Source organism: Chlorocebus sabaeus, chromosome 1, assembly GCF_047675955.1.
Source record: "Chlorocebus sabaeus isolate Y175 chromosome 1, mChlSab1.0.hap1, whole genome shotgun sequence".
In the NCBI taxonomy this organism is placed as follows: domain Eukaryota; kingdom Metazoa; phylum Chordata; class Mammalia; order Primates; family Cercopithecidae; genus Chlorocebus; species Chlorocebus sabaeus.
The window spans coordinates 92549053-92564744 of NC_132904.1; the positions used below are offsets into that span (position 1 = coordinate 92549053).

Genomic DNA, 15692 nt, shown 5'->3' on the forward strand with positions numbered 1-15692 from the left:
CTGGGTTAAGGTATATCTTTGGGAGGAGAGTGATTGAACCTAACAGAAAAATATTTAGCTCTTTTGAGTTCTTGGAGGTAGTCCAGAGAGTGGTGAAATATGTGAGTACAGGGCAAGACTGATAAAAAAAAAAAAAAACTGATGAAAGGACTAAAAAATATTTGTGTAGTCTTGGTATGAAAGCCAAATGGGAGTTAGAAATTCTAAGAAAGATATTACAATCATTTATGAGTTACAGGGATAATTGAAAATTGAATTTTTTTTCCTTTCACAGCTATAACTTTTATGAATTTTTAAGGACACTTACCAGAATACTGAGCAGTTGGTTGCATATTGCCCACATTTCTTCTTTGGTCTTTATAATCTGGAGGTGGCCTTGACAAATGTCGGTTTATCTGATCTTGTGGAGCAATTTTCTCCTTGAGAAAAGATATGAAAACATGTTACATTGCATCATTCCCTTTTCACTTGTGAAAATGCATGCAAAATTTTGTAAAATTTCAGAAAAGTAATATACGAACAATTTTGCAATCATGGGTTACAAATCATGACCTTAGTTTGTAGTCTTAATTCAGAGACAAATCTTTTCAATTTCAATAAACTTCCTGTATGGAAGTATAATTTCTACTTCTCCATGACACTCAACGTGTGTTTTGGTTCTAGTAACGTCTTATTTTCTTTATTTTTCAATTCAATTTCAATGAGAACTAAATTTCTGTGATTTTTCAAGATGCTAATTTCTAATTTTATGTGGTAGCACACCTCATATGCTTTGGTAGGTACCTATATATAATTCTGGTCCCACACAGTGGGGAAAGCACAGGAGGTAGGGTTTTCAGATAAAATACAGAACACCTGGGCATTCTGTATTCTTATTTGCTTTGTTTGTTTGTTTGAGATGGAGTCTTGCTCAGTCGCCCAGACTGGAGTGCAGTGGCACGATCTCAGATCACTGCAAACTCTGCCTCCCAGATTCAAGCGATGTTCCTCCCCCTCGAGCCCTCAGGATTACAGGTGCCCACCACCACGCCCAGCTAATTTTTATATATTTTTTAGTAGAGATGGGGTTTTACCATGTTGGCCAGGCTGGTCTCGAACTCCTGACCTCGTGATCCACCCACGTCAGCCTCCCAAAGTGCTGGGATTACAGGCATGAGCCATCGTGCCCAACCCTGTATTCTTATTTGTCAAATCTGATAACCCTAGGTAGGAGGAGATGTCAGGAGACACCAACAGGTACCGATATAGGCACTATATGAATTTTATCTCTTTTTTACCTCCTTATAAAAAATTCTTAAAAGTAGGCATGATTATTTCCACCTAAAAAATAAGGCAATGGAAGACTTGTTAGGCTAAGTAACTTGCTGAAGATCATACAGTGGTAGAACTGAGACCAAATCCTGAGTCCCAAACTCAGGCTCTTTCCTGACATACAATACCAGGCCCCTTGCTACTCTGTTTCTCAGCTCCCCATTCTAAAAGCACAGGTTTGCCGCCCTCCCTTCATTTCTTCCATTTGGAATCAGCCTTTTGATTTTTAGAACAGGTGAGTTTGGAAGCTAAGAAAAAAAATAGAGACATTCTTTTAATATGTCAATATCCTCAGTCAAAGACCACTAGGAACACAGCTGTTGGCTTTATTACTTGTTGCAGCAAGGGAGAACACACATCATGAGGGGTCACAGGGTATCTCAGTAGGAGAATGTTAGAGAGAATCTGTCCTGAGATTTGGACTTCGAGTGATTTCGGGAGGGTCTAAGGAAATGGTGCTTTGTTCTAGATTGGAAGCTGTCACAAAGTACAGTCAATTCTAATTAAATAAAGAAGTAGCTATCACTCATTTAACAAGAGAGGGGGGTGTTTGGTGTTTTGGAGGTTGCACAGTGACCTTGTTTGTGTCTGTTTTTAGACAAAATTATGAAGTGTTATTTTGTCTCATTTTATCATGGTCTCAGAGTAACCTTGTCTGAGGTTGACATTCTGTAGGATTGTTTATACCCAACAGAGAACAAAATGGCTTGACTGTGAGTATCATATAAGCTTTGGGAATTAAGGGCTGCTTTTTATCTTGTTTGGTATGGATCAGGGAGTTTTTAGAATGACTTCACTGCCATTTTGTATGCATCCCAAAGCAATCTCAATTTTCAAGATAAAAATAATCAGCATAGGTAGAGGGAGAACACTATAATTATAGAAAAGTCAACAAATAGAAAAGAAAACTTTGCAATAGATACATGGGTAAATTAGCTGGAAGACAAATGTGCACTGCCTAACTTAGAACTGACTTAAACCATGTGTTTCTCAGTTTCCCATCAAATTCCAAACCTTCTTAGTAGAATAAGTCTACTATAAAGGAGGGGAAAAAGCCTTAAAACAACAACAAACCAAATTTATATTCTTGTTGCTAAGAAAAAAGCTTGAAAGACACAGTTTTTTGCACATAAGTAATTCATATAAAACACAATTTTGATGAGCTAAGTGTAAATGAATCAGAAACATATGGATTACATTTCTTTTAAACATGGGTTTACAAATTAAGGGAAAAAGTGGTTGGTGAAATGCTTTTTGGTTTTGCCCAAACCCTAAATGTTTAAGAAACAGCTTGAGATGTTCCATGAACCCAAATGTGGTGATGTTCAACCAGCTCTGTTGTAAACTCTTGTGTAAGATGACAGTTTTGATTTTTATGCCAAGCATGGGACTTTCTGAAATCCACTCTTTTCCAAAAGTATCTGTCATTCTTTCTTATGTAATTAGGTGTTTCTACTGTTTATACTGAAGAAGACAGGATGTGTGTGTGTGTGTGTGTGTGTGTGTATGTGTGAGAGAGAGAAAGAAAGAGAGAGAGGTAAAGAGAGAGAAGAAGGTGCTTGATTTCCTATCATATACTATATTGCAAACCTGGATTTATTTTTATATCTCTTCAATCTAATTATTGACTTTTTTTTTTTGAGATGGAGTCTCACTTTGTCACCCAGGCTGGAGTGCAATGGCATGATCTCGTCTCACTGCAACCTCTGCCTCCCAGGTTCAAGCCATTCTTCTGCCTCAGTCTCCCAAGTAGCTGGGATTACAGGCACCTGCCATCATGCCCAGCTAATTTTGTATTTTTTTATTAGAGATGGGGTTTCACCATGTTGGTCAGGCTTGTCTCCACTAGAGGGCTAAATTGTTGTTCAAAGGGTTTTCATATATATACACACACACGTATATATATGTATACATATATACATGTATATACATATATATGTGCATATATATACACATATATACACATATATACGTGTGTATATATATATCCAGAAATTTAGGTTTCTTAAACTACTTGTTCACAAATGACTTAGATTAATAACTTTGCATATGGACATAACATAGAACTGCCATGTTGTTCTTTTGTGCTGAAGAGCAGCAAAGACTAGACTGCAATACTGAATAGAGACGGCTACAGTTTGCAAAAGAATGACATTCCCATTCTGTGCAAGTGTAAACACATAGGCCATTTCTGAGATTACTTTTGTGCAATATGAAATTTAATTTATGAACTAATATCTAATGATAACCCAATCTGTCAGACTTGAAAACCCATTATAGAAATCATCTGTTATAGTACATATCTGTTCTGCTTCAGTTTCTTCATCTGTAAAAATGTGAGATGTGGATAATTATAGGACCTCCCTCATATTTCTATTTAATTCTGTGAAAATCCAGCTTGGTGCCTGGCACACAGTAGGTACACAATGCGTGTTGGTAATTATGATGTCCGTTGTAATAAGTACTATTCATGTCTCTTCTTTGTGCTTCATTGGTAGGAGAATAACAGAGAATAAGGATAACAAACTTTCATGAGAAAACATCTCAATTTAGGTGCCTATGTGGCCTTGCCAACTGACTGCAAACGACCACAAAGCATATGCTAATGTACAGTGGTATCAAAGACCACTTCTTCCTGGATATGCTAAAAAGCACAGACACCCTCAATGGTGTCCAAACAAAGAGACATGTGAATGGTTTTTAAAAATCACAAAAACAGCAGCCTCATTCTCATTCATCTCACAGTTTATGCCACTGCCCTTTGCACCTGTCCTAGCGGTGACTCAACTGGGGCCCAGTGGGAGTTAGGCCAGTGCCAGGCCAGGACCCTCATGGAATGTATATGCTACCACTTCCTTGCCTTTTAACAAGAGCTGAAAATCAACCTCTGCGTGTTATAATTCATAAAATTAGTAGTATTGATGGTAGTGATGAAAGCATACCCAGTAAGTCAACCTTAGATTACATATTTTTCCCTCTGCTGCCCTTGTTTCTAAGTTCTTTAGTTTATAAGGATAAAAATGGGAGGGGAAGGGGACGGGGGGAGGACTGGAGTTTTCAAAACTATGATTTCTAGAAGAAACCAGTTGTGTCACTTTGTGATCCAGTCTGTGACTCCCTTAAACCTTATGGCAGTATTCAAGGTCATCTGTAATCTTATTTCTCAATATTCCTTATTCCAGGTCAAATAAATTTACTTCTCACTATTTCTTTTCACATGTCCTGAATACAAAACTTAGTCCACTTTTAATTCCTTAAAAAAATGTGGTTGTTAGACTATGTTTGCTTTTTATCAGGCATTAAATATTTCATAATGCAATCTGAAACTACCCAACAAATTCACACCCAGGCTGCACCTTTTGGTGTCTGCTCCACCCTCCACCTACAATAGTGGACCCCACCTACTCTATCAGAATCCTACAGTCCTTCAAAATCAATGTCAAATTTTACTTCTTTGGGAGACTATCCTCAATCTTTTCAGGTTGGATTTAATCTTTCTCTCCATTACATTTTCTCTTACTCTTTTTATACTTTTACTATAATGCAAATCTGAATCTAGTACTTCCCCTTGTGTTAAATCCTTAAAATCTCTTCTGTTGCTTTTCAGTGTATATTCTGGCCTCTCAAGCCCTACCCTCCTGCCTCTTATCTCCGGCATCTTTACTCATCACTTCCCCATTCTTGTGCACACTCAATACCTTGGCAGGCATAATATGTAGTATCCTTTATTGTCCCCAGGTCTTTGAATATGCTCATTGTTCTGGCTGAAATAACCTTCCTACTCTTCGTCTCATCTCTTACTCCACTTTCAGATATTCAGTAGATAGAACATTCTTTCTGAAATCATTTCTAGTAGTTCCCAGAGTATAGCATTTAATCACACGCATTACAATTGGCCAATGTATTTGACATATCCTCAGTATGCTCAAGGCTTCTTTAGGGTGAAGAGAGGATTTGCCTTGTTTATTTATGGCTCTACCCTTATTGCAAATTATTATTTACTAAATAATTATAGCCCTGTGATACCCTGCATTTGTGACTCTTACTACAAAGTTCCTTGAATATAAAATTATTTGATTTTGTTTTTAATCTTTTCTGTATACCTTAGCTCTAATTCACCTGGAGATGCTTACTTTTTATTTCATTTGGCCAAATAATTTGAAGGGAGGCAATGAAGCCAGGGCTGAGCAGATAAATACTGAAGGAGGGTTAATGCTTGCGTAGTGTGTGGTAAACACAATCTTGTCTTTCTCAAAAAGTCAACTATTAGGTTGGTGCAAAAGTGATTGCAGTTTTTGCCATTAAAAGTAGCGGCAAAAATCACAATCACTTTTGCATCAACCTAATATATACAGTGCAAATGGGAAATGCACTTAACATTTTCTTTTAAAAAATCCCCTATTGTGAGTTGCTTTATTTTAGAAGCCAAATCTTGGTTTCGAGGCTCCATGTTGGCTTTTAAAGTTGCTTTTAAAACTCTTATCTCTAAAATCAGTTTGGATTTGAGTTGATTCAAGTTCAGTTTACTATTTCTGCCCCTTAAGCCTGGGGAACAACACTAGTTTCTTTTGCCCGATTCAAATGCTTATGTTGGTTGTTCTAGACATTCCTGGGCTGGGCAGGGCTGGTTAGCAGAGGTGCCATGCATTCCAAGTGTCCAGCAGCTGTTAAATCAAGTTTGGTTTTTTTTCTTTCCTGCAGTACACTAAATGTATGGAATTATCCTCTCTTACAGTCGGGACATCTTTGTTGCTGTCACGTAAGTAGGCACAGTAAATATAAATGGAAAAGAATAAACTCCCTCTGGTGGGTCAACAGGTCCGTTCAGTAGAAATTAAGAGAAAGTTTTACCGCATCAGCCAGCATCTGCTGCTGGAGAAGAAGCTGCTGTTTCTGCTCCATGATCTGCCTCTGTAGAGTCTGCTTCTTTCCCATCAATTGCTGATTCAACAGTGATTGCTGGGAGTTCATGTAACCACTTCCAGTGTTTGGATTTGAGCAGGGGTTGGGACTTGGACTGGGGCCTGTGTTCTGGCCTACCACAGAGTGTTGATCCTAAAGAAGAGAAAGGGGGAAGGAAAAGCTACTGTGAATTAAAAAAAGAAAAATGTAACACAAAGATCATACACTCAGATTCCAAACATTTTTGATCTTATTGAAGATCAAACATGGTTAAATGGGTTGGAGATCAGAGAATCGCTTTTTAAATGTAGAAGAAATAATTGCATATCACAGCAACCAAAGCAGCTGGGTTAATGACATTAGGGCACTGGAAAACTCCCATAGGACTCTGATGGTGGAACCTCCACATTCCAGAAGGTGTTTATGGAACCTCAAAGAAAACTACCATAAAAACATATGGCAAACCTCTCAATTTCTCAGGAATAAACATCATAACCTAACAGAACCTTCCTTTTCCCAAAGTTAGCATGTATCATTGCTGATCCTGCAATGAAAATCATGTTTTAATTCATGTGTTTAAAAGTTGAAACCATTTTAGACAGAAGGCATTTTGCCTTACCCAGCTTTCTGTGACAGAGAGGCAGGAAGGCCTGTAAGTGTCTGTTTTATAAACTCAAACTTGGAAAGAACTTCATTTCTCAGGGACTTGTAAATTTTATTCCCCAGTCAACAATTCAGGTATCTTGGCACAAGAATCTCAGTAAAAGAATACCCGACACACTGATAATGAGAAAATATTGATTAAAAACTCAATTGTATATCAAATAATATTGGGTATTGGTGAACTGCCTTTCTAATTTGAGGTCTCTACCAATTTTTTGGCATTGACAGATCAGGACTCTGCAAGACAGTAAGCTAAACCCAGTTGAATATTCTCATTAATTCCCAGTGATGTATTTAGGATTGAGCTCTGCACTAGTACACTAGTAGGGTTATAAGAAGACTAGAAAATATGGTTATCACCTTAGAGAATTTATCACCCAAGTGAGGGAGAAATGCTTACGTGTATAAACACAAGAAAATGCAAAATCAAATTTTAGATTATATGATATAAACAGTAAGTCAAAAATTGCTATACTTTGATTAGAATGATCTGGGAATAAGCTTATAAGGCAGATGCCCTGGACTTGTCCCAGGGATTCTGAGGCTATAGATCAGGGTACCTCCTTAGGTCATTCTGATACTCATTGGTCCAGGGAATATGCTTTGGGAAACACTGAATACATGGGAACAAAAGAAATCCAACTCTCTTTTTTTTTTAAGAGACAGAGTCTCACTCTGTCACCCAGGCTGGAGTGCAAGTGGCACAATCATGGCTCACTGCAGCTTCAACTTCCCAGGCTCAAGCAATCCTCCCACTTCAGCCTCCTAAGTAGCTGGGACCACAGGCGTGCACCACCTGGCTAATTTTTAAATTTTTTGTAGAGATGGGGTGGCTAATGTTTACATTTTTTGTAGAGACAGAGTCTTATTACGTTGCTTAGGTTGGTCTCAAACGCAAGGGCTCAAGTGATCCTAGATCCTTGGCCTCCCACAGTGCTAGTATTACAGGCATGAACCACCACACCCAGCAAAAAAAATCCAGCTGTCATTCACCAACTAAACTGTGTGAGGTTACAAGACATAAAAACATAAAACAGGCAGTTGAGTGTAGTGGCTCATGCCTGTAATCCTAGCACTTTGGGAGGCCGAGGTGGGTGGATCACCTGAGGTCAGGAGTTTGAGACCAGCCTGGCCAACACGGTTAAACCCTGTCTCTACTAAAAATATGAAAATTAGCCAGGTGTGGTGGCACATGCCTGTAATCCCAGTTACTCAGGAGGCTGACGCATGAGAATCACTTGAACTCAGAAGGTGGAGGTTGCAGTGACCTGAGATTGTGCCACTGCACTCCAGCCTGGGCGACAGAGCGAGACTCTGTCTCAAAACAAAAACAAACAAACAAACAAAACCACAAAGCAACTCCCATGATACCACATGAGTAGTGGTAGTAGGTACACCATCTGTGGAAATTCTCTTCTCTTTTATTTCTTTCTCTTTCTTTATGTGCCGAGCTGAAATAAATAAATAAGTAAGCCACACTCCGAAAGCCTTGGCCTTTTGTAATCTCTGGGGCTACAGAGCTCACCTCAAAAGCAAAGGGTTACAAAATAATCCTAAGGGCGACCATCCACTGAGGCTTATTATCAGTCAGTCACTGTGGTCAGTGCTTTACATGATTTATCTCATTCACTCCTCCCAACAAAACAATGAGCAAGAACTTGTATTATTTTTTTTTTTTTTTTTTTTTTTTTTTTTTTTTTTTTTTTGAGACGGAGTCTCGCTCTGTCGCTCAGGCTGGAGTGCAGTGGCGCAATCTCGGCTCACTGCAAGTTCCGCCTCCCGGGTTCACGCCATTCTCCTACCTCAGCCTCCCCAGTAGCTGGGACTACAGGCGCCCGCCACTGCGCCCGGCTAATTTTTTTATATTTTTTAGTAGAGACGGGGTTTCACCATGGTCTCGATCTCCTGACCTTGTGATCCGCCCGCCTCGGCCTCCCAAAGTGCTGGGATTACAGGCGTGAGCCACCGCGCCCGGCCTGAACTTGTATTATTAACCCAACTTTGCAGATGAGCAACCTGAGCTCAGAGAGATCACATAGCTGTAAGTGGCCAAGGAGGATTTGAAGCCAGGTCTGTCTGACCCCACGACTCTAGTTCTCAATCAGTATACTTTACTACCTGTCACCTGAGACAGGAAGCAGAGAGAAGAAAGATTTTTGTACTTTAAACCTGGACCAACCCATCACTTCATGCAGCATTCTTCCCAGGGTTGAGCACCCTCAGGTCAGGAAGGTAGAAGGAAGTGTGTTGGAGAGGACAGGGGAGTGAGGACAGGGTGGGGAGATCCTCTTCACCAGTTAGTAAAAAATAATCACAGCCATCTCTGAGGTACACCCATGGAGCAGCTTAAGGAAACCATCCTCTAATATATTTACACCCCTATGACCAGTCAGTTCTTTCAACTTTAAATCCATAATGAATTTTGGAGAAGATTTTACCCCCTGTGTTCTATAAGCCACTAGGAACGTGGGCTTGGAGACAAGCACTTAAGAGTCATTGACAGAATAGCAGGAGATGAGGATCTGTGAGCTCAGTGTCTTGGAGGGCAAAAGGAGGAGAAATACATGGAGGATTGGGGACTGGGCCTTTGGGTGCACCCTGACTAAGGACAGGGAAGCAGAGCCTGTGACAGGGGAAAGAGGCAGGATCAGGGAAGTGTAAAGACAGCTGGAAGTGGTGGGGGAAGACATCAAGGTGGGAGAGAATGTATTGGAGATGGTAGTTTGCTTTCTACTCTCCACTTGAACTAGAATAGAAAGAGTCTGCTCTTTTCTTTGATATAGTTTGGAGTTTTACGCAAGACTTTCAAAATAAGATTTTGTGGTTTCTTTTGTTTGTTTGTTTTGGTTTGGTTTTGGAAGTAGCTGACAAGCATAGGTAGAAAAATTCAAAACACTTTTCTTTTCATCTTCTTTTCCTTGCCCTGCAATGGACGAGACCATAAGCTCTGGAGATAAGTCCACCTTGTTTCATATCCCAGTTCTGACACGTAGTTGTGTGGTGTGGCAGAAGTTAATTCACCTCCCTAAGCCTCAGTTTTCTTATCTGTAAAAAGCAAATAATAACAGTATGGATGTCACAGGTTCCCTACAAGAATTAGGGGAGATAATCCAATACCTATTACTAAACAATAGCTGCTCATAATTATTAAAGTTAATTCTACACATAGGAACAATAGTCTGTTTTCGTTTGTTTTCATTGTGAAACAAAGGAGATAGAACTCGCAGACTACAGAAAGCCGTTCTGTGTCAGGTCTCTCCGAAATGTAGAGGTCTCAGTTATATTGCAGATTATGAGCCACCCAGGGATTTGGGAAATTACTTTCATCCTCCTACTTGAAGATGCCAGAAGATGGGTGGGGTATCATTCTCTGATGGGCTGTCTTTTGGGATATGCTGCTTTCTTGCTTAGGGGCTTAACTCAGGTCTCTGTTAACTTTGCTCTTTGCTGTTCTGGTTTTTATTCTCTTAACATCCAATTATTTATGCATAGTGCAATCATGTACATTTACTAAGTACCATGCCTTAGTTTCCTCATTTGCAACATAAAGGTAATATATTAATTACCTAACATTTGACAAGATGAATTTTAGAACAGTACCAGGGACTTAGTAGAGATGTTTGATACACTTTAACTATTATTATTTTGTTATTTCTGTATTTTTAAATATTAGAAAGATGTTTTATATCCAATGAGTCTTGTGAAGGAGCTCACACTGTACGTGTACCTGGACTACAGATGTGGTGTGTTTGGCCCCCACTGTGTTTGAAACACAAATTGCTCTTTGTGCTCTCCAGTTGGCCACAGCAGCCTCTACTACTCCTTACTTTATTATACCCACCCATTTTCCTCATTTCTATCACTTGCCTGGTCCATGTAGGCCATTTGAGTTTAAGATCTCTGGCATACAGTTTATCTGGAAAGATAAGCTACACATACCACACACTCCACATATCCACTCACCCAAAGTTATGATAACAAAAAACAATCATTTCCATTAGGTGGTATGACACCTACTAGTGTCTTAAGATTAAAACCCAGATCACGGCACACATTTACCTATGTAACAAACCTGCACATCCTGCACATGTACCCAGGAAATTAGAAGTTGAAGGAAAAATCAATCATTCAATCAATCTCAGATCACCTGATGCCTAGTCACCCATGAATCCATCAATCCATTAATGAATTTGACAAAGTATACTGAATGTCTACTCTGTGCTAGGCAGGTTTTTATTCTCTACAGACCAAAATGTATTTAGAAATGGGGAAAATGAGGAGAAAGAAAAGAGGTAGACAGAGTGCTCAATGTTGGCAGAATTGATGAACTCCAAAATAACTTCCAGAGAATTCTGGAAAACCACCCTTTTCTAAGATTTATAAAAGATCTGCATGCCAGGAAAATGTAACTATGTCTCTTTCTCTCCCCTAATCAAACAGATAGACTGTGCTAAATATAGTTTCTTTCCTTCATGGTACCAAAAGATACTTTGGGACCCTTTTCCCTTAGGGTCTGAAGGGTTTTCCAAATTTGAAACTAGTGCTGGGGTGAAGGGAGGTGCCTTGGTATGGAGGAAAGAATAAGAGATAAACTCTTTCTTGGAATTTTGTAAAATTTTTAAAAATCTTATAGTTCCTAGCTCATGGGTTTTACCACATACCTACTACATACATTCTTTGCATTCATGATTGAAGTAATATTTGGCTGCTCTTGCATTTTTTTTGCCCGTATGTTTGCTGTAAAACACAAAACACCTCCTTATACAAGCTTGCTGTCATTGCCAACACGTTGTGCAAACTTTAGTACATAAAATAGTCTGAAAGAAAAATCTGCTTCGATGCATTGGCTTTGATTTTCATACTCAGCCTCACTCTTTGCCTTAAACTCAACCCATGTAGAACTTAATAGAAATCATCTGGTTTTTCCCCGACACACATTTTCTCCTGCAGTGCATATGAAGGCCATGGTAAAAATGGCACATTCTCAGTTGATAGACGAGAGTATGTGTGCCTGTGTGCATGCATGTGTGTATGTGATTGTGAAAGAATTAGGCTATTTCCATCAATGTAGTGTTTCACATGATAGAAAACCCAATTTTCTAGAGAAACTGTAGTTAAAGATTGATTCGGCAGCAAGGAATAGTCAATGACTGGTTCAAATCATGAACTTTCATGCTTTCATTTTACATGTTCTTTTTCCATTTTTACCTACAAAAGTATAGTGTTTGGTTCTAACCTACAAAATAGGTTTCGGATCCAAGCCTCCTGGGTTTTAAATCAATTATGAGTGCACAGTAATGTATATTTATTGTGCACTTCTAGATAGTTTTCCACGTTTGTGGGTGTGTGTGTGCGTGTGCATTAGAGATTTTAAAGTCTTTTTATAGTGTTAGTGCCTGAGATAGTGTAGCATGCCAGTGCTTAAGTATGGATAAAACTTCTTGGTCCTTGTTTTAACCCAGCACAGGACTGCAAGACCAATGAAAATATATTTGTATTCTTTAAATAAGGTTCTATCAATCAATCTATCTTTAGAATTATTACCCTCACTGCACTCTTACTCATTAATTCAACAAGTATTTATTAAGCATCTACTGCACATCAAGCATTCTTCTGGACCTTGGGGATAAAGCAGTAAAAAGATACTAAAAGGACTTCTTATGAACCTAAAACAAACGACATTTTTATGAGTTTTAGAATCACAGTCTCTTAGTAGGATACATCTTTTTCTCAAAATGCCATCCCAATCAAAAAGAATTTGAGATCTTCATTTCAGTATTTCTCAGCTGTACACAAGTGGTCCTGAGCTCACTCTAAGGCCTGCTGGTGAGCATCGTCTTCCTCTAAGTCTTTGGCCCTGTTATTAGAAATTCACTGCTCTATCCCTAACCACTGCTAGTATTTAGTCATCTCGTCTCTGCTCTTTTACTCTGAGAATGTTTTAAAATTATGTCAAAGCAGTAGTGAAGATCTCATAATGCATTCATATATTTTTTAAAAAATGTTTCCAACCTCATCTGCCATTTAAGAAGATGCTAGATATTCTTGATCGAACTGCTATACTCAAGAATTTTGGACTCATACTCTATACAGGTACTAGACTCTTTATATAGCAAAAGCTTCCCTATATAGCAAAGCTTTTATCTACCCATTTATCCACTTTTCTATCTATCTATCTATCTATCTATCTATCTATCTATCTATCTATCTATCTATCTATCTATCTGTCTGTCTGTCTGTCTGTCTGTCTGTCTATCTATCTATCTATCTATCTATCTATCTATCTATCTATCTATCCATCCATCCATCGATCTACCTACCCAACCTCCTTACCTGTCCATTCTAGTCCAAATCTCCAAACTGTACTTTCTTCTACCACATCCCTAGCAAATGATCTTTCAACCTCTGCTAAAATTACAGAAACATTCTTGATGTATTATTTGGAATGCTCTTCAGAACTCCAAGCTGCTATTCTTAGCATCTGAGCGAAGAAAATGCTTTTGACATGATGGGTTTCATTCATTCACTTATTTTCTAAAAAAGCAGGTACTGACTAAGTATAACCTATGTCCCAGGCATTTCACCAGGTGCTAGAGAAATGAAGATAATTTGGACACAGTTCTTGTTTACAAGGCTTTTACCTCCAAGGAGTGGAGATAGTCTTAGTCACACCCTGGATTGTGGGCATCCCTATATTAGGAGGGTAAAAAAGTTTATGCAGCCTGCTGGAAAATCCTGCTACCTGACTATACTTTTAAGATTTCCAACTGTGCTACTGATGGATGATTTATTTCCTAGAATGGTCTCAAGGATGTTAGGAGACCATTTGGTAAATCAGGTATATGATGACCAAATCTTTTAGCTTGAGGCAAATAAAACATGCTCACAAGTTAAGTAAGCTCACAAGGAAGCTGGATGCATGTTTTAACTTACGGAAAAAAATCTGGTTAAAAATGCTTTCCCCAATTTTTTACTTCATTCATTTAATATCTAGTTTATGGATCACCATGGGAAGTACTAGCTCACTGACGTTGTAAACTATGTCTACAAACCCAGGAGACAATTAGGAGAACACATGAACTCTTTCAAATGGGTACCCTTTTCCCTTAGAAGACAAATTACCTGTCCTTTGTATTAATTGTGTTTCTCTCAAAGGCAGTTTGAAGTCCTTTTGAAAAAAAGTCCAGATTAAAAAATTAAGAACAAACCCCACTGTCCCAGCCTTCTGCCAGTGAATTCACCACTACCCTTTTCTTTAAATTTTCTGGGATAAATTGTTAAAGAAATAGTATGTGTGAAGGAAATCTTGTAAATCTCAATAACCAAAAGCAGAGGACAGGCCTGGCTACTGGGTGTTACTTTGATAAAGTGTCTCTGTAAATCATGGTCAATATGTGAGAGATCTTTAAAAAAGATATTCACTAATAAAATCATTGGGACTACCTCTTTCTTTCATTTCAATGGAATTGCAAGGATTCCGTCAGGCAGGACTGATCTCAGCAAAAGGTAGAATGGGGTACAAAATATCCCTGGTTTCATTGAAGTATATACAGAAATAGTAAGACTCGTTGGATTCAGTCAGTTTTACAGTTAAAGCAGTTTTGTGGGCTGAACAGTGACACAGTAACTTTCACAACATAGGCAAAGTTACTGGGCAGGTATTGTTCTCTTAATTAAAAAAAAAAAAAAAAAAAAAGCTCTACAAAATATTTGTCTTGTTCTAGGCAGTTGGGTAAAATAGCTCTCTGTTACTCTTCACTTATTTTGGAAGGGGACTGTACAGTGATTTTTCCCCCACAAAAATGAAGTAATGTAAATTACTTGAGATCCATGAGAGTATTTTGGCGTGGGATGACTGCCTTTTCTTTTTCTTGGCTTCTAGAGCTAGGCATCTGCAATTTGCAAAACAAATTCAAGATAAAGTACCCAGCTGGGCAAGTCTGTACAGTAGATCTCACAAACTGGTTTGCTATTCAATCAATCTTTCTTCTCCTTACCCCCTTCTCTTTCCCTCTTTTTGTCTTTCTTTCCCTATCCCAATGAACTAACTGCTCAACTGTTCCTTTTGGCTATTCATCTTCGGAACTGTCTCCTGATGAAGCCATTTATTTATCTCTGTGCCTAAAAAACAAGTTGTCTCAACTGTTTCAGATTCCTAATAAGTTGGCAGACCCACTCACTCAAAGTTATTTATTTGGGGCATTAACAGTGAGATGGTTGTGGGTGGCCAAAATAATTGAGCAGTTGTTATTTCACACAACAATGACAACAACAACAACAAAACAATTGTCAGGAAATCATCCAGGAAACAGCTTGTAAACAGAAAAGACTGAAGGGATGAAACCCTCCTATCTTCAGGTTACCAGATCTTCCAGTCTTCTATTTCAAGGGTCAGCCGACTATGACATGATGGCCTAATCCAGCCTGCCACCATTTTTAGTCAATAAAATTTTATTGGAACACAGCCATACACATTCATTCATATGCCTGTGGCTGCTTTCCCACTATAATAACAGAGTTGAATAGTTGTGCCAGAGACCTACGGCACACAAAGCCTAAAATACTTGCTACCTGGCCCTTTACAGAAAAAGTTTCTTGACCCTTGCTATACTTGGCTGTATTGGACAAATAATGCAAGGTACTTTCGTCTTTTACATTACATTTTAAAAATGCCTTAGATGAAGTACACAGCAATCTTTTGAGATAACTGGCAAGTTGAAAACAAGAAATATTTATCATAAAATCTCTTTACAACAGCCTTCCACTTTAGTAACCATTACACACAGCAGGAACTAAAAAGCAACTTTCATCCAACT

General features: G+C 38.6%; 1 protein-coding gene across 4 annotated transcripts in view; it reads right to left on the minus strand.

The window, feature by feature from the left end:
* The window catches only part of MAML2 (mastermind like transcriptional coactivator 2), a 368014-nt gene that overhangs the window by 6719 nt on the left and 345603 nt on the right, over positions 1-15692 (minus strand). For all 4 annotated transcript variants that reach the window (XM_038005291.2, XM_008020608.3, XM_038005290.2 and 1 more), the window contains 2 exons: positions 6163-6366; positions 308-419 (listed from right to left, as the gene is read on the minus strand). In XM_038005291.2, coding sequence (XP_037861219.2) covers positions 308-419; positions 6163-6366 — 316 coding nt within the window. The remainder of the gene's footprint in view (positions 1-307; positions 420-6162; positions 6367-15692) is intronic.